The following is a 27,033-nucleotide window of genomic DNA, read 5'->3' as shown; positions in this document are numbered from 1 at the left end:
AAGACGAACAATGATGTTACTACTACTTCTACAGTATCGAATCCACTTCTGCATCTCCGTCCACCACGTGTGGGAGGGATAGCTTGTTGTAGTATAAGCAAAAGCCTGTCCTCGTCTGCGAGCTACCGCGCGCAGGGCGAGGGAGAAGGCGTGTAGTACTAAAATCAAGCTTCTCCTCATTGTACGAGTTGACGCGACACATCATAGCACTGGCCCCACATGCTTGCCTCTAAACTTGGCTAAAAGACCCGCAGTGTACAATATATTTGCTGCAACCTCTAACATTTACCCCACCACAAATTAAAATCTATATTCCTGTCTTGACCAGATGAGCGTGCAAACTACAATCACCAGGATGACAGGTAGGGCCAGAAGATTATTTAAATAAAAAATGCTTCGAGACGGCCTCATAGCATGGAGCCGACCCCAACGATTTTAAGCTTAGAGGCATGGTACATGCTATCCTAGACTACTCTACACATGAAACTGCCACACGAGCGTCCAGGCCGCGCTTGGCTCTTCGCCTCTTCGGGAAGTCGAACAATGATGGAGTACTACTGCAGTGGAGTACTACAGTATGCTTTTGGCCATCTGACACCGAATGAACTGTTAGATGTCCACCGCGTGCGGGAGGGAGAGCATGTAGCGAAAGCTTCTCCTAGTCCTGCCAGCCACCATGCTCATGGGCGAGGGAGGGACGCAGCTTCATTGACTTCCTGCTCCTACCTTTACATGCATGACAGGTGGGCCCAATAGGTGGGTGGCCCACCTGTCATACAAGCAAAGGCAGGTGCGGTTAAGGCATCGGAGCTTAGTCCGCGAGGGAGAGGGCGTTGTAATCAAACTTCTTGTTGTTGTACGAGTTGACGCGACACATCAAAGCACTGCACTCGATATATTTCAATAATTTGCGTTTATCGATGCATTAATTACAACGCATGCATGCATGCCATGACATTCCTTTTGCTACTTGCATGTGTTGATTTAATGCACCTTGAAGTAGTATGAATATGTGACGGTAAAGCTTTGTAATGCCCCGGCCCTAAAGCGAGAGATGGTTGTGCATGAGGAGGGCGAGATCATGCCGACGAAACAGGACCCGACGATGGAGCTCTCTATGGTCTCGATGGACCTCACCTTGCTCCACTACCCCTTGTGCCTCCGCCCCTTGAAGCCTCCAGTGTATGAGGTTTGAATACACCTCGTTCGTTCGGCTGATCGAGCAAGGTGCATGTTTATTCATTTATGTGTTGTTCGATTGATTTGTGCAGTGTAAGGGACAGCACCTGGCCTGCGCGGACTGCCGCGTCGAGTGCCCCAGGAACCAGCGGCAGTGCCAGAAGTGTGAGCACGGCGGTGGCTTCGATGTGCAGAACACTATGGTGGACGCCATCCTCTCCTTGGTGAGGGTGGAGTGCCCACACGAAGGTTGTGGGCTCTAAGTCACTTACCACAAGCTCGCCGATCACCTGAGCATGTGTCCGCTTGCTCCCTACAAATTCCCCGTGCCTGTCTGTAGCTACGAAGGCCCGCCGCCGACGTTCTCCCACCACATCAGCATCGTGCATCCCATGTCGTGCACATGATCTAGTACGGCAAGGTGCTCCAGCTGCAAGTGTCACTGTCGTAGCCATGGCTCTTGCTGTTCGCGGAGGAGGACGACCGCGCGTTTTTCTTGGTCAGCAGCGTGCTCGACATCGGCGTGCGTATCACCGTGTCGGTCGTCTGCATCAGAGCGGGGGAGTCCCCACTGCCGCACTACGTGGCCAAGCAGTGAGAAAACGGCCCGCCGGGGGAACCCAAAGGTAGGACCAACGACATCAAGGTGGAAATGGAGGTGACAAGCAGCAAGGATCCCGGCGACGTCGCCGTGCAGGATCTGACCTTCTTCACAGTTCTGCCCAAGCTGCTGGCCGAGGCTGGGTTGTCGGGGATGGTGTCCCTCCACTTTCAGATTGGCAAGCTCACCTCCTAAATGATTCTACAGTGCCTTCTGTTTATCTTAGTAATATGCTAATATAGGGGTTAGCTTGGTCTACTTTAGCTTAAGAGATGGTTGGTTTTGGTGGCAATGCAGCAATTACTTCGACATCAGATCAACAGTTAAAGTAATTTCCAATAGTCGAACGGATATTTTGTGTCTGTTGGATATAAAGACCCTTTGGGTAAGAAGTATAACAGCGTATATGCTTGTTTGTTCAGGAAGTGTTGCATACTTCTGCGAGTTGACGCGACACATCAAAGTAGTACTACTACTAGTAGTACTCCCTCCGATCCTAATTTCCCTGCGCATAAGTCGAGGCGCAGATACCAAGGAGGGCCTGGTTGTGTCTATACTTGGACAACTCACCTGACTGCGCACCAGGCAGACGAAGCTCGTGTCGTGTTGGTGCCGTGTGCGACCTGCACATTAACCAAAACCTCGCGCCTCCAGCTTAGCCTCCGTGTTTTAAACTTCTCAATCTCAAGGCCAAGGAGCAACGTGAAACCTATGATAGAGCCAATCGGATGGTTGAGAACACTACAATTCGTAGCTACAGATGCGTGTGTGAGAGAGGACGAGTGCATGTGTGCACCTCTTCTCTTCCTGTATAACATACTAAACTCAGGGTACAAGTGTATGTGGGTGGCATCGACCTAGGGACCTAGAGATGGTGCGTGCGAGAAGTCCTGAGAGATAGCTGTACTGTGTCTAAAAAAGACTAGTCTATAGCTCGCCACGAGGCTATTCCTGTCGAACGCCCCAATAACCGTAAGATATGTATCCGATGGTGCCAGTTATTGCACGTACACAGTGGTAGAAAAAGAAGTACCATGCCATATGCTACACCACGGCCGAGAACACGTGCCCATGTTACGCCATCCGGGAATAGTGCCACACTTCGAAACTAGAACCGTCAATAAATTTTGAGCTTGCGTCTCATCACATTCCAAATTACTACTACCACGCTATATTTAATTGCAAAAATGTTCACACCGATCACAACCTAAATGGTTTCCCACTTAGGAGCGTATTAGTACTCGGTTATAAATACTACTATGCCAAGATGACTGCACATTCCTCCTCAACTCCTCATCCACAAAAACAAACAAGTCATTCAGAATCCTTCCCTTGCGTTTGAAATGGCTAGCGTGAGTTCTGGGTAGAGAGTTTACCACTAGGGAGAGGCGAGCATGGAAGCGGAAGCACGAGAGATGTCCCGCCTCACCATGAAAGCAACCGACATGTCCCGCCGCGCGGAAGTAGCAGCATAGAGGTCCCGCCGCGCCACTGAAGTAGCACGGAGGTCCCATCGCGTCGTCGATGCATCAGACTGGTCCGGCCGCGTCGCGGAAGCAGTAGAGATGTCCCGCCGCGCCGCAAATGCAGCAGAGATGTCCCACCGCGCCACGGCGGCCTGGGAAAATGTCTCGCGGGTAGGCGACGACTCTTATAGGCGCATGCATGTGATCTTCCATAGCCAGATGGATCAGATCTCCGGCTGGCGAGGTTGCACTACAAAAAAAAGACACTTCCGCGATGATACGTGTTTGTCACAATAGGTCCTGTTTTCTGTCATGCATGTACATCCATGAAAATTTTATGACAGAATCAAGATAGTCATACATGTACTGTCGTAGAAGTGTTCCATGACATTACGAAAATTATCATCGCGGAAGTGTCCACTTCCATGACGATAAATCGCGCGTCATAGAAGTGCTTTCATCAAGGGTGACCGACACGTGGCATCCATCGTAACGGGTCACCGTTAAGCTAGCGGGTCCGATTTTGGATCCGATAACCCGCTAATAGCCACGACCAATGCCGATTTTCTACGTGTAAAATTCTCATTGGCTGATGGAACCACGTGTCAGCTCTGCGCTGGCACAGGTGTCACTCATCCAATGGGCGAGATGCGCCTATGATATGTTGACACGTGGACCGGCCCAAAAGTGGCCCATAAATATTAAATGGGCCGGCCCAACTAAAGTCCCACAAGATTTAGCGGACCATAATGGGTCGGCCCAGCTAAAGGCTCACAAGAATTTGCAGACCATAATGGGTCGGCCCAGCTAAAGGCCCAACATTCTCAGTTAAGGCCCGTACGGCTAGTGTCAAATCGGCCCGTCAACGGCCCATCCTAAACTTGTCATTATCGCGGCCCATGGTCACTTCTGGCCTGTTAATAGTCCGCTAAGTATTTGGGCCGAATTACGGCCCGGTGTGTTTCTGGCCTGTTAAAGGTCCTGCTTCATTTGGGCCCATTTATAGGCCATTGAAACTTTCGGCCCATAAACAACCGTGAAGGATATGGGTCATATTCGGCCATGTCTGACATTCGGCCTGTTAGAGGCCCACTATAGATTTGGGCCACTTTCATCCTGTTGTGACTTTCGGCCTGTTAACGTTGGACGAAATCCATGGGCCATATGTGGCCCAACATCACACTGGGCCTACTAACAGCCCATATAAAAATGACACTAATCAAGCCCGACCGAATTTCCAGCCTGTTAAAGGCCCGTGTAGTAGGTCGGCGCATTTACGGCCCGTCTAAATTTCGGCATATGGACGATCTGCATTGTAAATGGGCCACCATTTCGGCCTGCTAAGACCAGTGGGTCATTTGGCACAATCAGGACCCAATCTTACTTTCGTCCTATTAAAGGCCCATGTTTTTATGGGCTCGAGATATTTACACTTGTAAACGGCCCATTTTACTGATGGCCCAAATTATGTTTAGGCCTGTTAAAGGCCCACTATGGGCACAGGCCTACCAGAAAAATATAAAAGCTTATGCTGATTTAGGCCCAGATATTTTTAGTGGGCTACATGTAAATTTCGGCCCAGAATCATTTTTAGCCCAATTGGAATGGGCCCGGCAAATGTTGGCATGTTAGGATCCTACGAAGCTTTCGGCTGAATACATTACTAAGATAAACCTACACTATACAAAAATAGCATCGTAATTACTGCAACCATTGGCAGCATCATAAATATTGTATCACAACAAAATAAATTCCAACCATACAACAAAGGCCTGTTGGCATAAAGTTTACAGTCCTTGCAGATAAAAGCACCATCAGATGTATAGAAGCACAGATCATTTGACCTAAGTGCTAATGTTTCAGGCTATAGAATCTGATGGAGCAGCATGATCATCCCCTTTTTTTCACCATTGCTCTTGAACAACGAAGCAAATGTCTGATAGTTTGGTTTCAAAACCATTCATATCTTCATGACATTTGTCAACCACTATTCTTGTTTCCGACACAACGTCCATTAGGGATTAGACTTGTGTCTGGAGCATAGATATATCACTCTTTCTAGCCGGAAGATTTTGTTCAGTAGGCGATTTGGACGAGGTTACCTTGACAACCAACCCAGAATTACGCAGGAAGGTGCTTTTTGCACTGTTAGTGGAGAGATACTGACGCACTGCAGCAAGAGGTGACATTGTGCATGTGGTAGCCTCATCACCTTTAGGTGGTTGTGGCTGTTCAATCATTTGTTCCATAGCTTGATTAAAGTTTGAACTTGTAGATTAGTGTACAAGATAAGTTACTAATGAGACAAAACAAACAAAGTAGGTTTCACATTTATACATAACTTATTTTGGTGAACTACTGTAATACATTAGCATGTATTATAGTGCCAACTACATAATAAAATCACTTTCGGAACATATGTCCATGTAGCATGCCTACTGCATTGTCTATTTCCTCACATTCATTGACATCTAAGGATAAAGAGGCATGGTTTAAAGTAGGATGAACATAGTATGACATCATTCATATCATGGGCAAACAGATATAAAACAAACATGCTATTGTATCATTGTGTGCGCACGTGAACATCACAACTAGATTACAGATCAAGACCAAAAGAATATCCTTCATCTCTTTTAAACCATGTAAGGTGAAATGATACGTTAAGACAACTGTGTATAAAAGTGAATAGGGTAACTAACATTGGCTGCAAACCAAGCAGTTAAATGAACACATCACAGTACCAATCAATTCAAAGGTAGGAGGAGTAAGGACTTACAACAGCGGCCTGAACTAGTGTGCTCATGCCCTTCATCTTGCTGGTGTGGCAATCCTTCAAGATTTGCACTGCATTCGTTCAGGTTCTTTTTGGTCCGCACGGGTTTTCCTTTGTATTTGGAACAAGTCAATATAGATACGATAATATGGCACAGAAAAAAGAAGGAACTAGCAACTATTTACAAGAGCCTCGTAGTGTGCAATGTAGCTATGAGATCCCGTTGTCTGTTGGAATTTCACTTTAGAACGGTTGGTCTTGTTCTTCAAACAGTTAGCCTAAAAGAAGATACACTTGTAAGGCACATACATGAATACAAGTTCAATATGTGGTCCGATCAAATACATATACCCTATCTGATACTTTGGATCAGACTAGTGTTTAACAAGGGTTGTCCAGTCTTCATCTGTAATATATTCCACCAGAGATGTTTGGGTGATTTCAATGTTAGGCTTGCCTTCAAAGTGAGATTTTCTAAGGTGGTACCGATACTGTCGCAGAGCAGACTGAGAAACATGAGTGCATGCTTGTTTAGTTGCATCATCTTTCGAATCCAACTTGAACCTCATCTGTTGAAAAAAGAATGTGAGTCTTATTAGGAGGAAGCTAGAAAGTATGGCACAGAGCAAGACAATATTACAAATTGCGATGAATAACATTACTAACGGATAAATGGTCAAGGAAGGTGTTAAACTGGGTATTGCCTTTCTCATTCCTGTACTGGATCCACGTTGGGAGGATACGTGCATGACACCTAACGGCAATGGTTGCCTCTAATACTAACTTGGCTGACTCTGTAGCATCACGTGGCCTTTTTAAATCTGCCTCAAAATGGATCTCCATTCTTCCTCCTTTAGATTTTGCTAATCTGTCAAGCATTATCCCTGATGTTTGTTTCCGCTTGCGTCGTGGTGCTAGTTCAACAACGGATATGGAAAGTGTTAGTGCACATCAAACTGTGAGAGTACATATAAAGGAGCATGCAACTACAACTTGACTTGGTCAGGTACCGTCTTGGTGTTGATGCTCATGAGGTTCATCTGATCTTGCCAAGTCCTGTTGTGCCAGCAGTGCTTTGGAAGTAGTGTTAGGTGTGAAGGCAGCTTGAGGACTGGCCAGTTCTGGAGCAAACGAACAAGTAACTCGTTGAGATGCTGGTACAGCTGAAGCGGATGTTGCAGATGGTGGAGCAGGTGATACTTTGTTTGTAGATTTAGCTGGTGGACTTGGACCTTCTACTGCACTATAAGTACCAGCAGAATCTCAAGGGCAGATCCTTTTTCGTTTCACCCGACGAGTAACACCATTCCCTACCATATTCTTTTCCTTACTCTTTTTTGACTTTGCCATGTCAAGTCGTACCCACAACACAAAAGAATAAAATCGCTCTTCAAAACTCATTGATGCATGATACAGATAAGCAATACTTTGATGTAAGACAACCGTATGAGGATGGAATATGTAAGAAAAATAGGACGGCATGACATATTCACAACTACGATGTGTAAACTAAGCAAAAGGATTTTCAAGAAAATAGAAGTAATGCAAGCTAGACACCATATGAAAGATGCAACCAATATCACTCTTCCTAGTTAAAAGTGTCTTGTCATAAGTGGCATTTCGAAAAATTAGAAGCAGTAAAACGTAGAAATCAATGCAAGATGCAACCACTATCAAACCGCCATGTTAAAAGCGTCCAATCATGAGTGACTGATGCAGGATACACAACAGCAGTACTTTGATGTAAGAGCATGGTATGATTGATAGATGCAGTGTATTCTAGACATAGAAAGGCATGTCATATGAACATGTATAACGTATAAACTCAGCAAGTGCAATTTAATCAAAATAGAAGAAATACAGGCTAGACAACATATGCAACATGAAACCAATTATCACACTGTCAACTTAGAGCAAGCACCTGCTATGGTGGAGTACGGGAGATGAACTCATCATGTAGACTTGGGACTTCAACCTGATTAGCAATAGCAGTGGCCAATCTAGAGAGTCTATGTTTGCGTAGGTCCGAAGGACCACCAACATCCCCTAACTTACTCTTTTCCTTCCTATTTTCTGATATTGCCTTATGAAGTCAAAACCAAAAGAAGATGAATAAAATTAGCTCTGCATAACTGGTTGATGCATGATACAAACGAACACTACTTTGATGTAAGGCAAGCGCAGAATAGGGGGGTGGAATATATACAAAAAAGACAGCATTGCATAAACAGACGTACGATAGGAGGATGAAATATGTATGAAAAACAGTAAGCAGAAGGCATTTCAACAAAATTAGAAGAAATGAAAGCTAGGCACCATATGAACATGCAACCAATATCACTCTATCAGGTAAAAAGTGTCTCGTTGTGAGTGCCATTTCAAGAAATTAGAAGCAGTACAAGCTAGAAGACAATGCAAGATGCAACCTACATCACACTCCCAAGTTAAATGTGTCTTATGGGCAAGTGATCATTGCAGGTATAAGTTGTAATCTACGCAGATGCAATTCAACAAAATCAGAAGCAATACAAACTAGACATCATACGGAACATGCAACCACATATAACAGTTCCAAGTTAGAGCAAGCACCTATGATGGTGTACTAGGTGAGATGTGCTCATCATCTACACGTATGTTCTAGAAACAGGAACAAGTGTCATATTCACATGCATTATGTGTAAAGTAAGAAGATGCAATTCAACAAAGTTAGAAGCAATACAAGCTAGAAATCATACGCAACATGCAACCACATATAATAGTACCAAGTTAGAGCAAGCACTTGTGATGGTGGAGTAGGGAAGATGTGATCATCATCTACACAGCTACGTTGACTGTCCAGCCTTGTGTTGTCTTGCGAATCTTGTTGGTAGGATGGCAGAGTAGAATCTGTAGAGACCCTCTGTTTGAGTTGCTCCGAAGGACCACCATCATCCACTGTCGGAATAATTTCCTTGAGCTGTATTGACTTTGCATTGTGAAGTCAAACCGATAAGAAAAAGGAATACAATTCGCTCTTCAGAACTCATTCATGCATGATATTGACGAACACTACTCGGATGAAAGGCAAACACATGATACGAGGATGGAATATGTACGAAAAACAGGATGGCGTGACATATTCACACCTATGATGTGGTAACTAAGCAGAAGGTATTTCAAAAAATTAGAAGCACTGCAAGCTAGACACCATATGAAAGGTGCAACCAATATCACTCTGTCAAGTTCAAACTGTCTGGCATTTCAACAAATTAGAAGCAGTACATGCTAGAAATCATATGCAAGACACAACCAATATCACAGTTGTAACACCCTAAAAAATTAATCATATTTTCATTAAGTAGAATTTGGCCAGAAATAAAATTTTGAATTATACTAGGTCATTTATTAATTTCATAGCTTTTTCTATTTTCTATTTTTACAAAACTCTTCCCTCCATAGAAGATTATTTTTGTAGAATGTTGTGGCCCTTGTTTGTTCTATAAATCATATCATTTATATCATAAACAACAGTAGGGAATATTTTCATAATAAAATTTGCCACAAGTAATTCTTTAAAAAAACATTTTCAGTAATTGAAATGCTTCTGTTGCACTACAAGTATTTTAAATAATGGTTTCAAAATCCCACAAAAATTTGGAGAGGTCAGATGATGCCTATAAATCACTTTTGAGCAAAAACCTAAGGATGTCTTTTGAAAATTTTGAGAGAAACATCCTCTTTTCAATTTTGTCCCATTTTTGAGTTACAACTGCAACCCTAATCTTCCTAGCTCCATTAATTTCGAAACTCTACCATCTTCTAGTCCTTCCAACCAAAACCTTAACTCCAGGAGATCAGCGCTATTTGCATCTTTGAAGTCCACCAAAACCTCCTCTGAAGTTTCTGTCCAGAACTGAATTCTGCTAAAACTTGCACTAGCAAGTTTCTCATCTTGCCAAAATAACTCCACTATCAACTCTATCATCTAAAGAGACTCCATCCTGCCAAGTTTCAAATCCAACAAAGTCTCCTAGCTAGCTCTAGCATTCTGTCGAGCACCTTATGGTCATGTTAGAAAATTTGCAACTCTCTAACCCACACTGGACACTTGGTCATTTAGCCAAACCAACATGTCCATCACCCTTGCCACACTGGGACTCATCATCCTGTCAAATATCAACTCCATTAGAGCAATATAGACCACCGCGACATTTTGTCGAGCACGCTACGTGCACGTCTAGAGCGTGTCCAGAGCGCGCGTTTTGCACGCGTCGACACCGAGCTGCTGCCACCGCTCAGCCGTCTCCCCTTCTAAACCTAATCCTCCGCTGGATTAGCCCGACCAGATCGAGCCTCGCCGACACCTCCGCTTGGCCCCTAGCGCCGTCCACGACGACCAGGACCGCCGCCCAACGAGTATGCCTTCACCACGTCTCCGTCTGAGCCCCTTTCGCTTAAATACTAGCGGCTCGAGCTCATCTGCAGCTCACCGGCCTCACAAGTGACACACCGGCCATGCCTACCTTGCCAACGCCCACACGTTCGCGTTGAATGGCCGCCGCCGCCGTGTCCATCCTCTGGAAGCCACGGCACCGCTCTCCCCCTATTTAAGCTTTCCCCGAGCCCTCTCAGTCCATCACCACCTCTCTCCCTCCCTCACTGATCCTCCCGTAGTAGCAGAAAGATCAGAGATGGTCATCTTCTTCTTCTCCGACAACCACAGCCGCCGCCTCTGCCTCGATCATTCCGGCGCCACCAGGGCCCCCCTTTCCACTCTCTTCACCAGAAGCTCTTCCTTCATCCCTCGAATCCATCCCCATGCTTGATTTGGGTCAGGGGCCGCCGTAGGCGAAAGCCCCATCCCACCCGACGCAGCCGTCCGCTGGAGAGCTTGCCGTCAGTGACTCTGTCCACTTCGGTGACCATGGCGGGTACCCACGGGACCGTCTTGACCTCATGGGTGGCCTCGGTTTTCCGAACGGTGCCGCCGTTCGCCGGTAGGCTTCGCCGGAGCACCGCCTCTATTTCGGCCAGAGGAGAAGGCGCGGGGTGGACTGGTCAAACCTGACTAGTGGGCCAGGCGGACCCACTGTCAGTGACCGAGCACCACGCCTGCGCGTCTGTAAGTGGAGATGGGTTTCCTCGATGTCGGCACCACGCAGGGAAGGCGTAATCCCAGGAATTTGCCTTTCGCATCATCAGCCTTCCCGAGCAGCCGAACAGCTGGGCTCGGCCCAGTCACGCCAGACGGCTAAGTTCCGCCCAGTGCGCATTCTTGCCCTTTTCGCATTTTCTTTTCCAGAAGATCTCAAATAATTCCACAACAGCCATTTCATATCCAAATTCGATGATTCAAATTTCTACCTACTTATAAATTCATGATCCATTTATCCAGATAGGGTGAACATTTTTCCCAGGCCTGGTTTTTGCTGGATCTAATAAATAGTCCATTTCCTTGATTATTCCAGCTTAGTAAATCCATAGGAAAATCATATGACCTCCAAATGACTTGATTCTTTTTCTGTTATTTCTCAAATTCCATCTGCTTTATTTTTGTATCTATTTCAAAAATTTCCAAACAACTTTTTAGCACTATTTTGGCTTTATGTGGTAATTGAGTTATTTTGAAAATAGGAAAATGGAGGGGAGATATAATTTTCCAAGTTCTGGAGTGCACCTAATCTTTCTGCATGCTCAAGGCAATCGTCTTGAACACATGATATGGTGATTGCATAGTTGTTTGTTTGCATGTAGAATTGTATTATGAATATATTCAACTCATATGAAATTACCATTCTATAGCCTATAACAATCCTTGTGGAATAAGGTCATTCTTATCATTAGGAACAACAGCAATACCTCCTTTCTTAGGGACACGATGGACATGACTTACCCATCTACTATCAGCTATAGGATAGATTATACCTGCTTCCTGAAGTTTTAATATTTCCGTTCTTACCACTTCTTTCATATTCGGATTTAACCGACATTGGTGATCAACAACGGGTTTAGCATAAGGTTCCATACTAATCTTTTGCTGACATAGAGTGGGACTGATGCCCTTAAGATCATCAATAATCTTTCTTCTTCATGTTCTGAAAGGTTAGCATTAATAATAACAGGATAAATATTTTTCTCATCGAGATAAGCATATTTCAAAGTGTCAGGTAATTGTTTTAATTCAAACATAGGGTCACCTTTAGGTGGAGGAGGACCTCCTAGAGTTTCAATAGGAAAATTATGCTTAAGCAGAGGTTGTTGTTCGAACAAGATTCTATCTATTTCATTTCTTTCGTGCATATGCAAATCATTTTCATGGTCTAGCAGATATTGTTCTAATGGGTCAGTAGGAGGTATATCAATAGAAGCAAGACCAATAATTTCATCCTTACTAGGCAATTCTTTTTATGAGGTTATCTACTAATCTTGGAAAAATTGGACTCATGAGACTCATCACTAAAGCTAGCACCGACAGTTTGTTTTCTCACAATCTATTTTAGCATTAACGGTGTTCAAGAAAGGTCTACCAAAGATAATGGGACAAAAGTCATCCTGTGGGGAACCAAGAACAAGAAAATCAGTAGGGTATTTTATTTTCCCACACAAGACCTCAACATCTTTAACAATCCCAAGCGGCGTGATGGTGTCTCTATTAGCAAGTTTAATAGTAACATCTATGTCTTCTATTTCAGCGGGTGCTATGTCATTCATAATTTCTTGATATAAGGTAAAAGAAATAGCACTCACGCTAGAACCTATGTCGCATAAACCATGATAACAGTGATCTCCTGTTTTAACTGAGACAATAGGCATGCCAACAGCGGGTCTATGTTTATCTTTCCCATCAAGTTTGGCAATTCTAGCAACTTCACCAACGAAGTAAATAACATGCCCATCAATATTATCGACCAAGAGATCCTTAACCATAGCAACACTAGATTCTACTTTGATTTGCTCAGGGGGTTTAGGTGCTTTGATATTACTTCTACGGACCACAGTTGAAACCTTAGCATGTTCTTTTATCTTAACATGAAAAGGTGGGTTCTCGATGTAAGCAGTAGGAACAACTGGATCAACATTGTATATGATAGTTTCTTCTTTAGCAACTATCGGTTCTTTAATTTCTTCTTTAATAGGGGGATGATATTTAAACCACTTCTCTTTAGGGAGATCAACATGAGTAGCAAAAGATTCACAGAAAGAGGCTACTATCTCAGAATCAAGTCCATATTTAGTGCTAAACTTTTGAAAAGCATCGATATTCATAAAAGATTTAACACAATCAAACTTAAGCTTAATACCTGACTCTTTACCTTCGTCGAGTTTCTAATCTTCAGAGTTGCGTTTATTTCTTTCCAAGAGGTCCTACCTGAATTCAATAGTCATCTTCATAAAAGAACCGGCACAAGAAATATCAAGCATGGATTGATCATTACGAGAAAGCCGAGCATAGAAGTTCTGAATGATAATTTCTCTCAAGAGCTCATGATTGGGGCATAAATATAACATTGACTTAAGCCTCCCCCCAAGCTAGAGCGATACTTTCTCCTTCACGAGGCCAAAAATTATATATATAATTCCGATCACGATGAACTAGATGCATAGGATAATTTTTTTGATGGAATTCCAATTTCAACCGATTCCAATTCCAAGATCCAATATCATCGCATAACCTATACCATGTCAATGCCTTTCCCTTTAAGGATAAAGGTAAAACCTTCTTCTTAGCTTCATCTCCGGGTAAACCTGCAAGATTAAACAATCCACAAATTTCATCCACATATATCAAGTGCATGTCAAGATGTTCGGTTCCATCACCTGCATAAGGATTAGCAGTTGTTCTATCATACCCGAAGGAATTTCATATTCAATATTTTCAGTAGGTGCAGTGGGTTGAGGGGCAACTAATTGTGGTTCCGATCGAGGTGAAGATACCCCGAACGAACCCCTCAAAGGATTGTTCTCCATAGTAACAAGTGACGATAGATTTCAGCACGTAGTAAATTTTTTCCTTACCAATTTCCACTTACCAAGAGCGCTTCACTCCCCGGCAACAGCGCCAGAAAAGAGCCTCGATGACCCACAAGTATAGGGGATCAATCATAATCCTTTTGATAAGTAAGAGTGTCGAACCCAACGAGAAGCAGAAGGAAATGACAAGTGGTTTTCAGTAAGGTAATACCAACAAGTGCTGAAATTGTAAGTAACAGATAATTTGGTAGCAGGATAATTTGTAACGAGCACATAATGGTAACGACAAATAATATGCAGCAAGATAGCCCAATCCTCTTGTGGCAAAGGACATGCAAAAACGGTTTCTTATAATAAGCAAAGTGTTCTTGAGGGCACACGGGAATTTCATCTAGCCACTTTCACCATGTTGGCTTGATTTGTGTTCACTATTTTGATAATTTGATATGTGGGTGGATCGGTTCTTAAGTGTTGTTCTTACTTGAACAAACCTCCTACTTATGATTAACCCCCTCGCAAGCATCCGCAACTACGAGAAAAGTATTAAGATAGAATCTAACCATAGCATTAAACTTCTGGATCCAAATCGGTCCCTTACGAAGTAGCGCGTAAACTAGAGTTTAAGCTTCTGTCACTCTAGCAACCCATCATCTAATAACTACTCCATAATGCATTTCCTTAAGCCCAAATATGGTGCAGTGTCATGTAGTCGATGTTCACATGACACCACTAAGGGCATCACACCATACATATCATCAAAATATAGAACACATATCAAGTTCACATGATTACTTGCAACATGATTTCTCTCATGAACTTAAGAATAAAAATAACTACTCACAAGTGATAAACATGTTCATGATCAGAGGGGTATTAAATAGCATAATGGATCTGAACATATAATCTTCCACCAAAAAAACATATAGTGATTAACTACAAGATGTAATCAACACTTCTAGTCACCCACAGGTACCAATCTGAGGTTCTGGTACAAAGATTGAACACAAGAGATGAACTAGGGTTTGAGAGGAGATGATGCTGGTGAAGATGTTGATGAAGATTGGCCTCCCCAAGATGAAAGGGTTGTTGGTGATGATGATGACGATGATTTCCTTCTCCGGGAGGGAAGTTCCCCCGAGGGAATCGCTCCACCGGAGGGAAAAAGTGCTCCCGCCCAAGTTCCGCCTCAAGACGGCGGCGCTCCGTCCCAAAAGTCATCTTCTTATTTTTTCTAGGTCAAAATGACTTATACACCAGAAGATGGGCACCAGAGATGGGCCGAGGAGGGCACAACCCACTAGGGCGTGCCTGGGCTCCCTGGCGCCCCCAGATGGGTTGTACCCACCTGATGGGCCCTCTCTAGTAATTATTCTCTTCAATAATTCTTATTTATTCCAAAAAAATTCCTCGTGAAGTTTCAGCTCATTCTAGAGTTGTGTAGAATAGGTAGTCTGATGTAGCTTTTTCAAATCCAAATTTACAGCTGCCGGAATTCTCCCTCTTTGTGTGAACCTTGCATATTATGAGAGAAAAGACATTAGAATTACTCCAAAAAGCATTATTATACATAAAAACATTATAAATAACAATAGGTAAACATAATGCAAAATAGACATATCAGCCAGTGTTGGTCAAGTGTATCCAGCGAACCACTATGTGGTGTTTGAGTCTGGCGTACTAGCCAAGTGGCTGCCTGTGTATCGGGTGATATACCCGGACACCGTTAGTAAGGGGTTGTTTGGTTTGTCACTAAGATTGTCAAATGTTGCCACACCTGAGGTTAGGCAGGTTTGACCAACTTAGGTTAGTGTTTGATTCAAGCCACACCTTAGACAAGTCACACTAGGGCCCCACATGACATACATATAAAAAATGTAGCAAGGTTTCCTTAGGCTTGCCAACTTGTGACTCTTATTTGACAAGCTTGGCAAAAATGTGTGGCAAAGTATGGCCATGCAAGGCCTAGAATCAAACAACCCCTAAAAGTAATAAAGCTACCCAAATAACAACGCCAACCCGTGTGGCACGAAGCAATTCTGCCCACATGTTTTTTGATGGCAACTTTAGTTACAAGAGGATGGCAACTTTAGTTGTGAAGTATTGCAACTTACTATTTGGATGACAAGTTGATTTTTTTTGATTTTTTTTTCGAATGACAATTTTCGTGTAGAAAACATGTGGATAGTGTTACTACATGCCACACGTGACGTATGAAGCTATGCTTTGCCTTAAAAAAAATCAAGCAGGTGCCCTTCCCTTTCAGTTTGCTCGTGGATCCCACCTCCAACCCCGCGTCGCCCACCGGTCAAGCCGGTCTCCCTCCGTTCCCCACACCGGCGACGTCCGGTCTCGCTTCCCTTCGTGCGTTCGCTCGACTCGTCGTCTCCGTTTCGTTTGGTTTCGTTGGGTTGGACTCCATTTGTCGCACACAAAACCAAAAATTATTAGAGGCGACGAAGAAGGGTGCGAACCCGCCGCCGTTCCGGGTTCCGATTAGATAGAGCTGTCGCGCCGCCGATCCCGTCGCCCCGCCGCGCCGAGGTGAGCAGCTCGACTTCCGATTCGGCTCCAACTGCTAGGGTTTGGTCCCCGTATACAGTAGCAAGGCCATGGGCTCACATACCGAGGTTTGGGTGTCCTGATTAGTTCGATCGATGGGGTTCTTGCTGTGGACTCGACCTGCGCAGTCTCGCGCTCTACGCGAGCTCCTCACAGGTCTCGACTAGCTCCCCGTACGCAGCGGGAAGTTAGGTCCACGTTAGCTGAATCGGCGAATTGTTCGTGGTTCACATGTCTCTTCGCTGAGAGATGCGCGGAAGGTACCGTTGTAGTACTGGATTCGGTCTGTGATCAACCTTGTCGTTGCTTAATTCGGATCTGGTCCTTGGCTGCTCAAGGCGTAGAGCACAGTGGCTCAAATGGGTCCTATGCTGATGCTATGTTTTCAATCCTAGACCATTCTTCTATGTAGTATTAAGTGTTTGAACTTTGTGTTGTTGCAGCTTACAGTTTGTGCGTCATGGGGACTTCTTCAGGTGCGAATTTCCATCAACAGCCTCCGCCCCAGGGGATGCTGCCGCCTCGCCATGGTGCCCGGGCCCCTAGCCTGCAGACTTCCCTCTCATTGGCCTCGTCGGAACAGGTTGGCTCGCCTGAAATGCAGGAACCTGTGTCCAATTCTGACCAGGGCCATGACTCTGCCACCGAAAGTGCAAGTTCGAGGGAGACCTGGCCTGTAGAGCCGGAACATAGCAATGCTGCTGCTGCTAGTAGTGGCGGTGCTGTGAAAAAGGTGGAGATGGAAAAGGATATCAGAAATGGTATCCCCAAGTTGCAGGTTATTCGTGGAAGCTCCCGCATCGATAGGGTGTCACTGAGGGAGATTGCGCGGGAGAGAGTGGACCTAGTTGTTGAGAAAATGAAGGTAATGCCAGAGGAGCACCTGGAGGAGATTAAAAATGAGCTCAGGTCGATTCTGGAGGGGACAGGGGGCTCTCATCATATTGAGGAGTTTCTGTATCTGCAGAAGTTTGTCCAGGGCAGAGGTGATTTGACACCAACTATGCTTTCAATGGCCCATCATGTCCAACTGGAGATCCTCGTGGCAATCAAGACTGGAATCCAGGCGTTTTTGCACCCCAGCGTCACCATTCCCCAAAGCCACCTGGTGGAGGTCTTCTTGTATAAGAGGTGCCGGAACATTGCTTGCCAGAGTGCTCTCCCGGCTGAGGAATGCAGATGCAATGTATGTGCTAACAGAAATGGGTTTTGCAACCTTTGCATGTGCGTGATTTGCAACAAGTTTGATTTTGAGGTCAACACATGCCGATGGGTTGGGTGCGATTTCTGTTCCCATTGGACGCACACCGACTGTGCGATTCGTGTTGGCCAGATTGGGACAGGGCAATCAATTAAGAGCAGCACCGGTCATGCCGAAATGCTTTTTAGGTGCCAGGCTTGCCAGAAGACATCAGAATTATTCGGTTGGGTTAAGGATGTGTTTCAACAATGTGCTCCTGGTTGGGATAGGGATGCCTTAGTACGAGAGCTTGAGTTTGTTTGTAAGATATTTCGTCTAAGCGAGGACCCAAAAGGAAGAAATTTGTTCAGGAAATGTGCGAATCTGATTGAAAGATTGAGGAATAGTTCTCCTGATTCTGTCAATCCTAGGATGATACTGCATGCACTTCGAGGTTTGTGTACTTCTGTTGCTCCATCATTTTCTGATGCTATGTAGCCCTTATTTGATTGTTTCTACTGTTTTTGGTAATCCTATTACCATTCACCACCCCTAATTCATTCATGTGCTTATGTTTTACCATCATATAGGTAGACGACAAAAATTGATCTAGACATTCAAATTATCCAATAAAATATATGTTTATTCATCAGCCATCTGTTGCTTTGTTGCACAAAGACATGTACTTCAAGAATCTGTTGGTTACTTGCTTCATTATTTAGTTTTCCATTGTATGTTATTGTATATCTTATGATTGAACCACCATAAGGAGTTAACTGCTTCAATAACGGTAAGGTGGGGTCAACTCAGCCAGAAAGCTGCAGCAAGTTGTTTAGTAACTGTTGGTTCTTGGTTGGTTTAACAAACTTGGTGATTTTTATCTTTCCTATGCCGATTGGTTTCAATGAACTGTGTGCCGGTTTTGGTTGACATTTTATTGGAGAAAGATTTTCTTTACCATCCAGAGCAACTATAATATGATCACAATGTTTGGTGCACAATGGCCAACCGTCGCTACCAAGCTACGGCTCAATTCATATATGTATATTTGTTAAAATGCGAATGCTTCAATATTTTATGCTATAGTCCAGCTCATATTACTTGTATGTGTGCCCTTATAAAAATGGCAACTTATATACATGTCCCAAGAGTTTGTTGGGGGGTGACATGGTATGCAAACCCATATCTCCAAAGTTCTTTGAATGAACTGTGTGTTGGCGTTGGTTTTCTTTGGCATTTTGTTAAGAAAGGTTTTCTATGACATCCCGAGCAACTATGTTATGCTCATAATGTTTGGTGCACAATCTTGTTTGGGACTTGTTAACAAATCTGCAAACTGTAACTCGAAAGGCACATACTAAAGAGCAATAACGTCATCCTGCACACCAGCGCGCACAAAAGAAGCATCAAGACCAATATGCTTGGTGAGCTCATGCTTCATAGGGTTGCACACAATACTTATAGCACATGTATTGTCTGACAATAGTGTAGTAGGTGTAGTAACAGACACACCAAACTCCCGAAGTAACCATCGTAACCTAGTTACCTCTGCGGTCAAAAGAGTCATATCTCACAACTCAGCCTTTGCACTCGAACAGGAAACTGGAACTTATTTCTTCATCTTCCAAGCAATTAGAGAACCACCAAGGTAAACACAGTAAGCAGAAAGTGAACGGAGATCCGAGAGATCACTAGTCCACGTAGCATTTGAATAGGCCTGAACCTCTAAGGAACTGGAGTGAGGAAAGAACAGACGGTGAGAAATCGTGCCACAAAGATATGAGAGAACACGGAGAAGGTGACTAACCAAAGTGGTAGCAAAAACAAACTGACTCAAAATATGGACATGATAGGAGGTATCCGACGAGTGACAGCTGGATAGACAAGTCTCCAAACAAGATGGCGATAACGTGTCAGATCAGGCAAGGGGTCACCATCAAAAGCACAGAAGTGAACATTGAGCTCCATGGGAGTCTCAGCAGTGCGCTCATCAGTAAGAGCAGCACGAGCAAGGAGATCCTGGATATACTTTTCTTGGGAACTAAAAAAAGCCATCAAAGGTAGCAGAGACCTCAATCCCAATAAAGCAACGAAGAGGGCCAAAGATCAAACATAAGAAACTGCTCACTAAGACTTGCCTTCACAAAGGCAATATTCTCAGGGTCATCACCAGTGATGATCATGTCGTCAACATATAGAAGGAGAAGAGTCCGACCATGAGTAGGAAGGTGGACAAACAGTGCATTATCATGAGCACTCGCTAAAAAACCAGTGGCGGTCACCATAGAGGCAAAACGCTCAAACCAGGCATGAGGGGCTTGCTTAAGGCCATAGAGAGAGTGACGAAGACGGCAGGCCATGCCGTTAGGAACAAAATACCTAGGTGGTGCCTGCATGTAAATCTCCTCACACAATTCACCATTAAGAAAGGCATTCTTAACATCAAGCTGAGACACATACTGGTGGCAAACAGAGGCCACAACAAGAAGTGGTCTTATGGGCCACATGAGCAGAAGTCTAGTCATAATCACTCGTGGTATTTGCATGGAAGATGCCATGGGATGGCTAAGAGAGGTGAGAGCAAGGCTACGGTGGAGATCCGGGACTGGATTGGGCAACAACACACGGTGATATACCCAGGTTCGGGGCCCTCGCGCGGAGGTAACACCCCTACTCCTGCATGTCTAATTTATATGGAGTGTATATGGTGGTACATGGTTGCTCCTTGAGCTGTTTGGGTTCCATGGAGAAAGTCTCCCTGTGAGCCTCTAGTTGGCTGCTTCTAGCTAGAGGAGATTGATCGGGAAGGAGAAAAATTGAGCGTGCGTGAGCCCTTGCCATGGGAGGCTCCCTAGTGCACCTTATAAACTGGTGCCCAGGGGACAAGGGATGGCCCAGGCAGCCTAACAAATACTATTTGAGATGACACATGCTCGTACGTACAGTGTTTGCTATTCATCGATAGTGCTCCATTGTAGAGCATGGCCGTATCGTCCGCGCAGGTCTGACGGGACGTGGCAGTTGACTTCAGGCAGTTGGCCGGCTGGAGCAGCAGGCCAAGCCAGGCGGGCCGCCAACTCGACTCGCTGATTCGGGACTACCCGGGGTCATCCCCCCCCTCCCCCCGACAATCACGACCATGCTCCTGCTGAAAGCCACGAGCCACAAGAGGAGCTTTATAGCAGTCAAGAGAACCATCGAACCGAGTCTTAACCTTGTAGACCAACTTACAAGTGGTGAGATGAACACGCGGAGGAAGAGAAACAAGATCCCACGTGTCGGTGCGCTCAAGAGTAGCAATCTCCTCGGCCATCGCAAGCTGCCATTCGGGATGATGAACAACATCACGATAAGAAGTCGGCCCAAGCACAATAGTGCCAGAAAAATCATAGCGGTCAACAGGCGGAAGCGGGCGATGACGTAAGTCATAAGTATGCTGAGACAAGGAAGATGGCACACCAGAAGTAGACTCATCGACAACACGTGGACGACGGGTATAATAATGAGGAAAAGAAGGAACAATACGAGGAGGAATCCCCGGGATAGACTAAGGTGATGGAGACGGGGAAGGCATTGGGGATGGTGGTGCAAAATCCTGGGATATGCGAGGTGAGGAAACCATAGGACATGGTGGCACCGGATCTGCAACAATCGGAGAAGCATGAGCAGTGAGATGGGTGGACAAGGGCTCAACAGGAGCGATAGGCGTGTCAAGAAAAGTGAGGAAAGATATATCCTCGAGCGAAAAGGTTGAGGCAGATGGATGCTGGTAGAAGGGACAAGACCCAATGAATGTCACTTCTCGAAAAATACGCATTCGACTATTGACATGATCCCAACAACAATAACCCTTATGCTCATCACTCTATCCTAAGAAGACACTTGATAGATTGAGCGGTCAGTTTGGTGTGTTTACGGAGGGGCAAGAAGAACATAGCAAACTAGAAAAGTGAGGAAAGATATATCCTCGGGTGAAAAGGTTGAGGAAGATGGATGCTGGTAGAAGGGACAAGACCCAATGAATGTCACTTCTCGAAAAATACGCATTCGACTATTGACATGATCCCAACAACAATAACCCTTATGCTCATCACTCTATCCTAAGAAGACACTTGATAGATTGAGCGGTCAGTTTGGTGTGTTTACGGAGGGGCAAGAAGAACATAGCAAACACAACCAAACAAACGGAGCGCCGAATAATCTGGAGAACGATAAAAAAGACGCTCGAAAGGAATGCAACCCTGCAGAGTAGAGGATGGTTGAATGTTGCTGAGATATGTGGAAGTGGAGTCAGCCTCACTTTCCAAAAGTGAGGCGGAAAAGAGGTGGCAATCATCAACACACAAGCCGTATCAAGAAGGCGACGATGCTTGCACTCAGCCACACCATTGACAAGAGAACTGAGCAAGAGTACCCTGCAGAACAAGGACTCCAAGCAATGTCTTGGAGATATACTCCAATAGAGTCAACACGGGACACATGAATAGGCGTAGAGAACTGAGTGTGAACCATGGCAGTAAAACACTTGTATATAAATATAACCTCACTACGAGAAGACATAAAATATATCCAGGTATGTCAAGAGAAATCATCTATGAAGATAATATAGTAACGATGGTCTCCTTTCGAGGCAAAAGGAGCTAGACCCCATACATCAGAATGAACAAGGTTGAAAGGATGCTGAGGCACAATCTCATGAGGATAAGGTAACTGAACCTGTTCACCAAACCGACAACCCTTGCAGTCTAAAGACACACTGCCAGAGACAGGTTGGAGAAGACCACGTCGAACAAAGGATGAGAGCCGAGAGCCACACAAGTGACCAAGGCGATGATGCCACTGTTGAAAAGAGCTGGTAGACAGGCAACCGAGACGGAGAGACTGGCGGTGGTGGCAGTGAAGGATGTTGGGGGCCAGCTAGGGGTGGGCAGAAAAACAGAGAACCGAAGACCGGAGCCGAAAAACCCAGGACCGAAGCCGAAAAACCCGAGGACTGAAACTGCAGTTGTTTACTTGGTTGGCAAAAATAAGAAACTGAAATTACTTCGGTACGTTCGGTCATTGGACCAGGTTGACCGAATTCACCGAACTGACCGAAATATTGTACACAGCCCGTCAGTAAAGCCCAATAGCCCATGCATACGAAGCTTTTCTAGCCCTTCTCAATCGAAACAACACAGCCCCGTACCGCACCTTATCCCAAAATGAGCTACAGGCTTCACGCACGCATATCCAGCGCCGCCGCCTCCATTTGCCCGCCTCGCACAGTCCCAGCGGCGGCTGGCTGTTCCAATGGTCCATGGCCCCGACTCGGTGCGGCGGCAACTCCCATACTCCCACGCGGCGGCAGCCGAAGACTCACATGGTGCCCACTCGGCGACGGCGGCAGCGCCCATGTTCCCACGCCACAGCGGCGGCGGCGCCCATGGATCCCACATGACGGCGGGCGACGGCGTCATGGTTCGCATGCGGCAGCAAGCCAAGCACCGTCAGTCCTTGAAAGTCGGCGGTTATACCGAGGATTCCCACCACAATAGCTGATTGCTCGTTGTTTCTTTTGACTCCCGATTCCATTTTCTTTTTTGAGGATTAAATCCCAATTTCTTGCTCCATAACAAATATCTCAGTGCTCTTCGGTTGTAACTGAGGCCCGAACCGAATTATCGGTCCACCGAAGTCTCGGTCATTCATTTTTTGTAGGATCGAACGGTTAGTAAATTAAGGAAACCGAATTTTAAGATAACCCGAAGCACCGAACCGAACGGTTCGGTCTAACCTCGAATGCCCAGCCCTAGGGCCAGCATCTAGGAGAACACCAGTGTGATGATCCTGAACAAGACATGAGCCAAAGTTGAGAATGACCCTGTAATGAGTCAACAATCTGATCACCAAAAATGAGTTGCATGGTAAGTTGAGGAACATGAGCAACATGAAAAGACAAAGTGCTAAGAATACCTCGACCATTAACTAGGAGGGAGGTACCATTAGTAGCAAGAACACAAACAGGAGAATCGAGAGGTCGAATAGAGCACAGAGTGGATGAATCATGAGTCATATGAAAAGATGCTCCAGCATCAAGAATCCACAAAGATGTACCTGCCTGTGTAGAAGGTGGTCTCACAATTCCAGAAGAGTTGGTAGCAGAACCAACTGAACCTGTTGATGCAGAACCAGAAGATGCAGCTAGCAGGCATTGAAGTTGTGCAATCTCCTGCTCGGTCAGGGGCTCAACTATAGAGGTTGACGTTGGTGCGCCCAGAAATGGAGAGCCAGAGGCAATCAGCAGGTCACGAAGTCGCATAATCTCCTGCTCAACTGAAGTAGTCGACTTAGCAGCACTAGGAGAGGAGTTGCCACCAACGCCTGCTGCTAGATGAGGCCGTGTAGTATGACCAGTATCGTCTGCAGAAGCCCATGGAGAAGGCGAGGTTGCATCTAGACAAGCACCAAGTGCCAAGGGAAGGTGTGGGTGCGAGGCGTAGTTGATGGAGCGATATGCACCAACACTGCTGTGGTTAGCTAGAGATACTTTTACCATCTTCAACCTTAGTCTTGATAGACATGAACACCATTACGAGGTGACCCATACATCAATACCTCTACCATGAGGACCTGAACCTGGGTAAACGCTTTGTGTGCAAGCATGATCTCTTCTGTACTTCCGGTCATGCGCACCACCCTATCGGGACTACTGACAGTTTCCAGTTTCTTCACTAAGCTACGGCTCAACTCATTTATGCATTGTTTAAAATGCGAGTGCTTCACTCTTTTTATGCTATATAATCCAACCCATATTATTTCTTAAGTTGTGCTGTCAAGCTGTTGATTTTTGGTAGGATGGAGAGACTCCATAATTAAATTAAATGAGGTCATTTGCTATTGATGTCAGAAAAGAATTTGAGACACATTCATCAATCATCAGCCATCACATGATTACATGGTGAAAGAAAGAGCTAGTATTGTTTCATTCTTTATTTTTTCTTCCAATTTAATCCATTTTGGCACCTTCCTGGTGACCTGTTACCATTTAACTGCAATAACTTAATGTTAAAGGTTTCAGTAACCGATTTGTATTGATTTTACACAAGTCTAAATGAAAATCATTTCTATGAGCAGCTCCTGGAAAGTTTAAGATGTAGAAAGTTTAGATATTTTGTCAGGAAAGGATTATTTATTACCGAAGTTATCTCCCTGAATTCATATTCCTCTAGGACTTACTCGATCTCATTACAAGTACAATAGCAGTCAACCAGTTATCTCCCTCACAGTTACAAACTACAATAATCCTAACCAAAGGTCATAGCGCTGGAATTTAACAAATTTCTAGCAAGCACATAGCTTTCTAGAGGCAAGGCTATGTGTATAAATTTCTAGCAAGCACATAGCTTTTTACAAGTGTATAAGTTGGTTGGCTGAACTCTACATGTGTTTTGCCTGAGCTCAGTGTCAATTATGCCTACTTTATTCATTTTTTATGTCACATTTAAGTCAATTAGTCATCTGAGTCTCTTTATAACACAGTTGTCATCACTACTTGGTTTCCTTCCACAGTTACAAATTACAATAATCCCCAACAGGTCATAGTACCAAAATCTTTAGAAGTTCTAGCAAGTACATAGTTTTATACACTCTAGATGCTCCCTTTGTACATGTGTTTAAAGTTGGTTGGCTGGATTCTGCTTGTCCTTTGTCTGAGCTCAGTACTGATCATGCCTATTTTATTCATTTTGCATGTCACGATTAGTCATTCGAGTCTCTTAGTAACATGGTTGTTACCATTTGCAGTTCGCTTGGCTGCTTAGGAATGAACTGACTGATAAATGCTTTATTTTGGTATGCTTATGTTTTCACAGAGCTTGAGATGGATTCCCCTAAGAGCTCTGAAAATGAAGAATCGGGACGCTTGATCACTCCCCAGGAGGCATGTAATCGTATTGCAGAGGTAGTCCAAGAAGCTGTCAGAAAGATGGAGCTTGTTGCTGAAGAGAAAATGGGACTGTACAAAAAGGCTCGCACCGCTGTGGAGGCCTGTGACCGTGAGCTTGATGAGAAGGCCAGACAAGTTCAGGAGTTCAAGGCCGAGAGGCTGCGGAAGAAGCAGCAGGTGGAGGAGCTCGAGAGCATTGTTCGGTTGAAACAGGCCGAGGCTGAGATGTTCCAGCTCAAGGCAAGTGAGGCCCGCCAGGAGGCTGAGAGGCTCCAGAGCATCGCGCTTGCCAAATCTGAGAGGGCTGAGCAGGACTACGCTAGCCTCTACCTCAAGCGGCGCCTGGAGGAAGCGGAGGCAGAGAAGCAGTTTCTTTTTGAGAAAATAAAGCTTCAGGACGGCCATAGGCCCCCGCAGGCGAGCAGCAGCGTGCCTGCTGATTCCTCTCAGGCTCCCTCTCAGGCGTTGATGCTGTCCAAAATTCAGGACCTTCTCAAGAACGTTCGTACCATGCCGACAAAGTCGGAGGCGCATTCAAAATAAGAGCAGCAGGTGCACTTCAGATTTGGGATTACATGTTGTGTTATTGTGCTAATGTATGGTGACTTCTGTGTGATGTGTTAAGAGTATAATGGGCGGTGCCCCCCTTGGAAAATCGAATATTAATGTTGTTGGCGATATCGTGATATGATATACTCATGTAGGCTACATATTTTAATTTGGTTATTACTTTGAGTAAGTGATCTATTCGTTGTTAGAAGTTTGATGAAACTGATGAGAAATAGTTGGAAGGAAACAAACGCTGATAGATCTACTCACTGTTTTCTAAAATCACTAATTAAGGGTACCCTTGAAAAATTCACTCCCACCTTCTCTGGCTGCATGCGTGTCACTTATGGGGACATGAGAGTTATCCTTCTTTTAGATTTGCTTTCTATAAAACATTTTATTTCATGTGTCGCTTGTCGTAATTTGAGATTTTTTTTAGACTTTTTTTTAAAAAATGTTTTATCTTTGGGAACACGTGTCTAAATTATGAATATTTTTTATTGTTGGATTTCTTGCATCGAGATCTTTGAAATTAGATCGTTAATAGGTTTTGATAAACTTTTTATTATGAAAAAATATAAAAATCTGAAATTAAAAAAGAAAACAAAGAAAAGAAAAAACCAAGAAAAGAAAAAGAAAAGGCGAACCAACATGTGGTTGGATGGTTAGAGGGATTGTGGTTCAAGTCCTGGTGCTCGCGTTATTCCTGCATTTATTTCAGGATTTCCGGTGATGCGTTTTGCGTGGGAGGAGACGTTCTCGTCGACGACGAGGTGCCTATGATGACTTCGTAAATCTCAAGATGATATGCCGACTCAGTCTCTCGAAGGTGCTCATAAAGGTAGA

General features: G+C 44.6%; 1 protein-coding gene across 1 annotated transcript; it reads left to right on the top strand.

Annotated features, from left to right (window-relative positions):
- Nucleotides 1–16,303: 16,303 nt before the first annotated feature.
- Nucleotides 16,304–26,383, top strand: LOC125508214 (OBERON-like protein). The gene is made up of 3 exons (XM_048672830.1): nucleotides 16,304–16,513; nucleotides 16,975–18,165; nucleotides 25,565–26,383. The coding sequence occupies exons 2-3, from the start codon at nucleotides 16,992–16,994 to the stop codon at nucleotides 26,179–26,181; spliced, it is 1,791 nt and encodes a 596-aa protein (XP_048528787.1). The 5' UTR covers nucleotides 16,304–16,513; nucleotides 16,975–16,991; the 3' UTR covers nucleotides 26,182–26,383.
- The last annotated feature ends 650 nt before the right edge of the window (nucleotides 26,384–27,033 follow it).

Source organism: Triticum urartu, chromosome 5 (assembly GCF_003073215.2).
Source record: "Triticum urartu cultivar G1812 chromosome 5, Tu2.1, whole genome shotgun sequence".
In the NCBI taxonomy this organism is placed as follows: Eukaryota; Viridiplantae; Streptophyta; class Magnoliopsida; order Poales; family Poaceae; genus Triticum; species Triticum urartu.
The sequence above is the reverse complement of the archived record's forward strand: the minus strand, read 5'-3'. Positions and strand labels throughout refer to the sequence as shown.

Bases quoted from the DNA above. Each gene is read 5' to 3' on its own strand.
- LOC125508214 (XM_048672830.1), top strand. From the start codon at position 16,992: ATGGGGACTTCTTCAGGTGCGAATTTCCATCAACAGCCTCCGCCCCAG. The intron at 18,166-25,564 runs GTTTGTGTACTT...ATGTTTTCACAG, and splicing joins GATACTGCATGCACTTCGAG to AGCTTGAGATGGATTCCCCT.